The 8,891-nt window shown below is 41.4% G+C and overlaps 1 protein-coding gene across 1 annotated transcript; it reads right to left on the bottom strand.

Moving 5' to 3' along the window:
- Window positions 1-8,658, bottom strand: LOC127380927 (wnt inhibitory factor 1-like). The gene is made up of 5 exons (XM_051610580.1): window positions 8,416-8,658; window positions 4,941-5,036; window positions 2,647-2,751; window positions 1,829-1,924; window positions 1-436 (listed from the first exon to the last, which is right to left on the bottom strand). The coding sequence occupies exons 1-5, from the start codon at window positions 8,651-8,653 to the stop codon at window positions 327-329; spliced, it is 645 nt and encodes a 214-aa protein (XP_051466540.1). The 5' UTR covers window positions 8,654-8,658; the 3' UTR covers window positions 1-326.
- Between the last annotated feature and the right edge of the window lie 233 nt (window positions 8,659-8,891).

Genomic DNA, 8,891 nt, shown 5'->3' with positions numbered 1-8,891 from the left:
TATTCTGAAGTACTTTATTTGAGGAGTTAGTTTTATTTCAATGTCAGCTGTATCAAGCAAGACATAATACTTCTGCTTATGAAGGAAAATAAGAACAGAAGAAAACGTGTGCCATACACTACACACACTTGGATATTTTTAACAGCTTTCTTACAATCAGCAATACTTTTCTTACATACAGAAAAGCATTTACTTAGCATAATGAAGACAAAAAGACATCTGAAATCAGTTACTATTTATGGTTTAAGGTCCCCCACTGCTGCAGATTTCATCTCTGTATGAAGAGTTATACGAAGAAAATGCAGCTTATCTTTGCTGAAGTTCCTTCATTCCTTCCTTTTCTTTGTACACTGTAGACCAGAGTATGGCAGTTGACATCTGCACACGTTTGGAGCGATGCATTTTCCTCCATGTTGACAAGGTAGTTTACATACAGCTGAAATGAGACACCAGACACATAGTATGTGTTCAGCACAACACAGGATCACTGTTCTTCTGTATCTCACTGTGCTACCAGAAATTTTCCCTGGTGACCACTCTGGGACAGTGTAAATAAAAGCATGATGGAAAAACTGAAAAGTAATGCCTCTCAATTTATGGTATCATGGTCTTTGGTGGAATACAGCCACAGTACATCAAGACTTATTCATGCTCCATTCCCCTTTTAAAATACTATCATTTCTGTTGTTCTTTAAGGCACAGGCTATTTTTGAGATGGATGCCTCTATGAAAGTGAGGGAACAGTAAAAATTCCTGCTTAAACTTACCCAAGCCAGTTCTTGGATCCACATCCATGAGGAAACATTAGCTACTGTGCTCACACACTGCCCTTCTGTCCTCCCTCACTGCCAAGAAGGGCAGAGGAGGACTTAGGGGGCAGAGCTTTTGTTATCCCCTTATCTTTTAATAGCACACTCTATCTTGATACACTGATGAATACAAATGATAAGCATTTTGCTGATCAAATGGGAATATTGAAGTATTGCTTGTTCATGTTTGCTTGACTATATATATTGCAGAGGAAATCAGACTAGCTGATTTGGATTCCCACAGCCACACAAAAATTTCAAATGCAAAGGACTTGATCTGGAGACTTTGCACCTATGATACCAAGTTCAAAATCAACATGTAAATGAGCTGTCTCTCAGTTTCCTGCAGAACAAACCACAAAACTTTTCTTTTGACACTCAGGATTATTGCTTTTGGCATCAGGGCAGTGCTGTTATAAGCATACAAGGCCCTGCCAGAGAAGGGCAGATTACAGTTTTTATAATCATCACCTGCTTTTGGGGAATCAACATTTGGGAAAATGGAAATGTTGTTCAGCAAGAATGTCAGTCAGTACTAATCCTGATTACAGCTGGCTTCCTCTTACTCTTTTAAGAGCACCTGGAGCTCATTCTGATGACTCACCCTCAAAGTGAGAAGGAAGTTTCAATTTTCTATGTTTACAAAATCTAATGAAGCTTCTAACCCACATCAGTAGTGACAGGGTTTCTGTAATGGCAATTTTTAGTTCTTTATACAGGGGTCTTGGTTTATAGAAAATATTTCATACTGCCAACACATACCAAGTAATGAAATTGTTGACAACCAAAACGTGATGCTGAAATTACTTAAGATGGAAAAAAATCTGTCTTTCTGACCAAACTGGAAAGCCATCTATTCTTTATGCATACTGGTAAGATCCCCAGTATGCAGAGACAGCTCTCATTTACTACTCCAAGATATTTTCCTAGCTTTGTTAGACACTGAAGATTTGAACACTGTATTGGTAAATCAAACAAGTAGAGAAAACGATAAACGAAAAATGTCAGAAGCCTTTTACCTAAGTGACATGCTCGACCAACCCATCCAGCTGGACAGCTACAAATCCCAGGAGCCACACAAGCTCCATTATTCCGACAACCTTGAGGACAAATTGCTAGAAGAAAAGAATGGTTAAGTCAGCAGGATTTATAAAACGGATATAAAAGAATTCTGACAGAATGAAAGATTCAGGATGATTAAAATCAAAATGGCAAAACACATTTTCTTCCATGGAGATGAAAAAAGCTATGTATGTACTGTGTTAAGAATTTTTAAATGGTAACAGACATATACTTTGATGCAAAATAATCTATCTAAGTATGTACCAATAATGCAGGTCCTTCATTTATATATTAAAGCAATGATATATCCATAGTTATTAGACTCTTAATCCCTTTAAAATGTTTTTGCTCCTGCAGTTATATTTTTAATCAATACAAATACTTTCATTATGTAAATACATAAGGTAGTGTGAATGACCCAGGCCACTGATAATGTCACCTTCTTATCCTTATTTATTAAAAGAGCAATACATGCATTTTTACTGAGAGAAGAATTCCTTCAAACTTTTCTTAAGATAATCCCCAAAGATGGGGCTTTATCTGGTTTCAGGCTTGTGTATCACTTTTTGTACCAACCAAATGAGTCAGAAAAATTCTGTTCTTGAGAATGCAGTGATAAAAAACTGAGACTACTCCAAGGATGTATCCAGTACCTTACTTCTATTTCCAGTACCCTCTCATCAGGCTGCCATCAGGACTTGTTTACATGCCTTAGGGACTCTTAACATTTAAGTCACCTGCAGTAGAAATAAAACATGTGAACGTAGATACCCACCTTCTTGGCATCTTGATCCTGTCCAGCCAGAAGCACAAAGGCACTTCACAACTCCATTGACAGAGATGCATTCCCCACCATTTTGACAGCCTCCTTCACAGCTTACTGTGGAAGAACAGCATAGGCAGTGCATTTCAGAAGCAGCATAGGAAGTGAATTAATTATCATTGAACAGCTGGTCTATCATCAGCTGCTTGTTTTATCACATCTGCAAAGACTAAAATTTCAACTATTCAGAGCAAGGCACAGTTCCATACAGAGTGAGGGTGACAGAACCACATCTGCAAATGTCAACTCAAAATGCAGCTAAAATTAAGCATGTGCTTGAAAGCTTGTTGAGCATTTAGCCTGAAAGTACCAGCAAACAAACATGATTATCGCTATGGCACAGATTCTCCCCTCCCCAGCTGTTAATCAGCTGTTCATCAGCTACACCACTGCTCATCAGCTACACCACAGTAACTACTAATATGCATATTCCTATCCATCTTGCCAAGTCACAGCTGGTAAGTCAGTAAAATGTGGCCAAGGAGTCACATATTTTCTTACCTGACAGGACTTACACATAACAAGAGGAAGAAGAGAAGTGGATATTACTTTGACAAACGAACTGGTGATTATAGTAAAGTGGTGCCTTCCCAAAGACCAACTATCTTGAGTCAACCTCCTCATTCCAGAATCATTCTGCACACCAAACCCCTGAAGGCCTCATTAATTAAGCATTATTTATGCCAGGCATATGATTGCTATCAGCTGTGGTGTGTGCCATCCAATGCATAAGCATTCACAAGCATTTTCCTGTTTAAGTAGCACCTCTCACCTTGCTTCCCATTCAGGCTCTTCTGAGAAGGTCAAGTTCCCCTTTCTGTACAGACCTCACAAACCTACAGTTTCAATTGGCTTTTAAGAAATTAAAAAAAAAAATCCTTTTGCTGAAAGTGATGCTGACCATGCTTCATTTTACCTCATTGCTGTCTACACTGTTATTTCTACTCAAAATGCATAGTTATTTCCCAATGCATTACAGAACAATACTGTGTTATACAGATCTTCATTAGAAGACACTTCCTCATCTTATTCCTCTTTAATGTTAACAATTTTGATATCAAATTATTATCACTGGCAGTTGAATTCCCATTCAGTCTAGCTAACAACCCAGAGCTACAGTGTAAGCTTCTGCAGACTTAGGTATTACCATATTAAATACACTCAGGTCATGCTTTCTTCATAAAATACCAAATTTAGCTTTATTAAAAAAAAAAAAAAAAAAACCCAACAAAACAAAAACAATCCCACCCCAGATAACCCAACAACAGGACTCCAGAGAGCTGCAGAAGCTAGCCAAGTTCCTACCCCAAGTACCAAATAGGTTACACTCCAAGTAAACTCCTTCAGCTATTTCACATTTGACAGAAATAAAGAAAATGCCTGCAGAATAAACATCAAGCATAAACACAGAATCTTATGAGGTGTTGCTTACTGCTGTGTCCAGTTAGACAGAATTCTTACTAAGTTATCAGCTCAGTGATGACTGCTCAACTAATTTAGCAACCTCTGTTCAAGAGGAACTTGTATAAATTTTTTAAGGGTGAGGTTGAGACTTTTATTCTGAAAGGAAAACAGCTTTCTCTTTCTTCTCTCTCTGTGAATATCTCACCTAAAACATCTTTTTCCCCCACAAACTGTTTCAAGTTTGCTTCCCTTTTTATCCCAGAAAACAAGTTCTCATCAGTTTCTAAACAGTTCATAACAACATTTTCTTGAGTTGCCTTTTCCAATCTATGGATATATTAAATAGGCTTTACAACCCCATATAAATTGGTCTTTGCTGTGCCTCATCTCTGCCATCTCCCATCACCTGTCAACAATACATTGCCATGCAGATCTTTAGCAACTTGCCCTCAAAATTACTATTTTGCAGAAAATACTCAAATGTTTCAACCACCTTATGCAGAAATACATATCTATACAAGTCAACTCATTAAATTATTTACAAAGTCTGTTATAGAGCTAAGCAGAATCTTTACATAACACATAAAGAAGGTGTTTTCAAAGGGACAGAACTATCTCAGATTCTCACAACACATTTCAGTACACACACTGCAGCCCATGTTTCTGCAAGCACACAGATCCTCTAGGCCATGTATTTTCTGACAGTAAGGTCAGAGGTCTAAGGAATTAAGGTCATTATTTCAAAGGGCATTAGATCTTAGACTTGAGAAGTCCCAAATTAATTTTGTCTGTTTTCAAACTTCTTACCTTTCCAAAGTATCACTTGTTTGGGTTTTACTCACCTTTATGACAGTATCTACCCCCATAGCCAGGTGGACATCTGCATTTTCCAGGTCTAAGGCACTCCCCACCATTTTTGCATTTTGGATAACATGTTGCTGTAAGACAGACAACAAACAAAGCTTACCAAAATTATTACTTAAGTATGTAAGAAATTTGCACTATTGTAGTCTCTGAGCAATGAGTTTGTCTCCACATTTCCTAAGATTTATTTGCCCTACCATCCCACATTTTCACTCAGGTGAAATAGTTTCCCTGCACAGAGAGCACTCCCACTATTTTAAGCTTTTAAACACTCAAAACTAAGGACCCTAGACAGAATAGAGAGAAGAGACAGACACACGTATTGAAAAGGAACACAGCTGGACTGCCAAAGAAGCTTTTGATAATTGAAGTAAAGAAATGACAGGTGAGAAAAGAGGTGATAAGAAGAAATTATTTAATAAAAATGCTGCAACTTCAGTGGCACTTCTGATTCTTAAGATGTAATATCAGACTTAACTCTTTACTGGATTCCTACCTACCTCTCCAGAAAAACTACGTCCTCATTTCATAATGCCTATTCTCTAAAATGCCTCCAGAGATAAGTGTCAGCACTTCCTCCTCCTTCACCCTCTGTTTTTTGCCTCAGTTGGCTTCTCAGAGACCTTTCTGAAATGTATAGTGTTTGTTTAGGAGTAATCTGAGAAGAATGTAACTTCTGTCATAACTGTAATTACCTGTTGGAAGAAAAGTGATCATCACAGGTTCTGCAACCTTTTCATTGCTGACAGTTTAGACAAGTTGGATAAGGCACAAATAAAAATCTTCATTTTGCAAAATTGTGGGTAAATACAGTCAGAATGAAAGCAAATCACATATCACATAGCCCTTCTTGCTACTCATAAATAATTCCTGAATCAGCTCTGGTGTCTGAGAAAAATTTATTTTACATACAGATTTTAGAAAAACATATGTTTCAGTCTCATCTGAATTAACTGCAGGTGTGAGATGAGTTCTCTCCATCGTATTGCTTTACCCTTTCACTGGATGGGTGAGAAGTCTGAAACAGAGGGAAGGGAAATGATGAGCAGTAAAAACACTGCACTGATTTTGCCCTCATACACTTACTGCATTTTCAAGCAATACAGCTAAAGATTTTTTTACATTAGTATCTGCGGAATGAGTATTTGAATGCAAATAAAGGACACAAACATGTATGGAAGGACCATTCTGCATTCAGCTCTGCATATCTGTTTTTTAACAGATGCTTTCAGTTAATTGGAAATGCCATAAAAGAGCTCTCAATTTAAGAAAAACTCCATTTCTGTGGGGTTTTTTACATAGTTTTATAAAGTTTACTTTACCTTATGCTAAAGGATGCTAATATGGCAGCAGTATCTTAATGTCACTGTGAAGTTACATACACAGAGTACGAGAGCAGTCCTGCTGTGAAGATCTAATACTTAAATTTGATACCCCTTGCACGAATAAAGCATCGCAAGCGGGAAGCACTGGCAAGAAACAGGAAAAAAAACAACAACAAAACAAGCGAATAGCAATGAGATCCCAGAAGGTCAGCTGTGTGCGTCATGCAGTACTGTGTACCTGTTCCAACATTCTCATCTGCTAACTTTTACCATTTGGACTGCTGGATACTTTCCCACACAAGACATACAGAAGAGAGCTGAAGAAAGTCTCTCCATCAGGCACATATCTCTTATACAGTAGAGATTTCAATAAAGGGCAGGGGCTGTGTGAAAGAATAAAATACTGTCCTGAAATCTACAGCCTCCAAACTATACTGTTTTTTTTCTTATGCTTGTTTTACCCTTTGCCAAAGCATCTTTAACTCCCCCCAGACTTTTAAGAATAAGAAAGAATGTATATCCAGTGAATGGGAAGGATCTTTTCTGCAACTTCAAAGCACAAGGTGCTACCAGTGACCTCACCAGAATAAAGGTTATGCTGAGAGCACCCTGAAGTATTTACAATACACCTGTGTTGAGAGACCTCTCTGGATTGCTCACAGCTCTTAGACTCTGCCAGAAATACTCTACACTTGACTCATGCGTCATTGCAATTGCACTTTAAGGTAGAGTTTTTTCATGCTTAACCTTCTTAACAGCTTCTCCTAGAAAAAGTCTTGTCCAACTTTTTCCCTCCGTTATATCCATGTTTTGCAATCCCACATAATGAACATGGCATCTGTGTAAATAATTAGCTCCATTTAGCTTCCAACCACAAATTCAAATAACTGTGAAGATCATGTACTTAAGAGTATATACCTAACCCTTTCCAAACTGCCTTCAACTGTAATGAAATTCACTTTTCATTAATTACAGAACAGACTTTTCTACTTCCCCTCTAAATCATCTCAATAGTCAGAAAAGGCTAGAGGCATCACAAATACATATTTTACTCCCCTATCTGAAGAACACTACACTTCAAATAAAAACCACAGTACCAAAGTGAAAAAACAGACATCCCCTGCCCCCAGTCAGACAGACATGTCCCATCCTTCATTTGTATGTTTTTAGTGAGAGAGAGGAGGAAAAAAGTTAACTTAGTTTAGTGAGTTTTCTTGAGGGAACAAGAGATGAAACTTCATTTATCCATTTTTTTTTCTGCATTGGTGACTACTAGAAATTGAGCATGTTACATTAAACAGGGTTTAAATGGAAACTCTTCTTGACAGTGTTTACTTTAGCATACTGTCTGACATTTTCAAAAATACTTTGTCTCTCCTGGGAAACCAACAGGAACAGACTTCAGTGCATCCTAGCTTTGTGCCTCCTGCCATGGAAATGGGACATACAGACCATTCTGTGGGTCAGGCTCAGAAAGCTGTCAAGCCTCTAAAGGCATCATTCCTTAATCAGGCAAGTATTCAAACAGGCTCAGAGAAAAATCATAAAAGGAAGTCAATGCAGAAGTCTATCCAGAAAGTGGGCATTTACCCAATGTTCAAATGGTAAAATGCAACCTACTGACAATAACCTCATTTCCAAGAGCTGGGCCTGCAGCCCTACGTGTGTGTCTCCATAAAGGAGCTGGGTCTCGGTTATGCTGTATCAGTCTGCTGTCCTTGCCTCACCTCTCCAGAAACCGGGCGTCTCTACCCCTCTTCTTCCATCCCACCTTACTTGCATCCTCCCAGCCATCTAACCACCACTGTCTCCTACCATATCCAGATTCCAGCTCCTCATACCTTCCTGAAGGGATTACCCGCAGGAAGGCTGGCAGCTCCGAGAGCTCACACACACGTACTGGTGCCCAGCCCTGCTCAGGCCAAGTCACGTCCCCACGAACCATCACCTCAGTCTCCACAACCGCGGGCAGGCGATGCAGGGCAGGGCGGCGGGCCACGGGGCTCAGCGGGCGGCTCGGGGCCCACCGCTCCGCGGCTCCGCACCGACGGACACACCGCAACCCGCCCCCGTCCCCCCTCAGCGGCACCCCGAGCGCCCCTCCCGCGGGGCGAGGCCGGGCCGTTACCGTGCTGGCAGAGCACCCCCTCGTAGCCCTTGGAGCAGAGGCAGGTGCCGTTGCCGAGGCAGAGTCCGCCGTGCTGGCAGCGCGGGCTGCAGGCGGCCGGCGGGTCCGCGCCGAGCGGCAGGGCAGCCCCACGGGCGGGCTGGGCGCCGGCCTCGCCGCCGCGCCACAGGCCCCACAGCGCCAGCCAGAGCAGCAGGCCCCGGGGCGCCGTCCCGCCGCTGCCGTCCCGCCGCGCCATGGCCCGGGCGCCTCGCCCGCCGGCAGCCGCTGGCTCTAGCAGCTCCGTCCAGCTCCGCTCCCCGCGGCCGCCTCCTCTCCGCTCGCTCCCCTTTCATCCCCCTCCTCTCCGCTCGCTCCCCTTTCATCCCCCGCTCCTTCACGCCCCCCTCGCTGTTCCCTTCCGTTCATTTCCACTCCTCCTCACCCCCACTCCAGCGGCGGCCTGACCCCGCCGCGCCTCACCGCCCCCGCCAAGC

This window comes from Apus apus, chromosome 2, assembly GCF_020740795.1.
Source record: "Apus apus isolate bApuApu2 chromosome 2, bApuApu2.pri.cur, whole genome shotgun sequence".
NCBI lineage: Eukaryota > Metazoa > Chordata > Aves > Apodiformes > Apodidae > Apus > Apus apus.
The sequence above is the reverse complement of the archived record's forward strand: the minus strand, read 5'-3'. Positions and strand labels throughout refer to the sequence as shown.

Excerpts from the sequence above, each read along its gene's own strand:
- LOC127380927 (XM_051610580.1), bottom strand. The coding sequence starts at position 8,653 with ATGGCGCGGCGGGACGGCAGCGGCGGGACGGCGCCCCGGGGCCTGCTG. Across the intron at positions 5,037-8,415 it reads GGGGGTGCTCTGCCAGCACG|CAACATGTTATCCAAAATGC; the intron begins GTAACGGCCCGG and ends TCTGTCTTACAG. Across the intron at positions 437-1,828 it reads TGGTCGAGCATGTCACTTAG|CTGTATGTAAACTACCTTGT; the intron begins GTAAAAGGCTTC and ends GTCTCATTTCAG.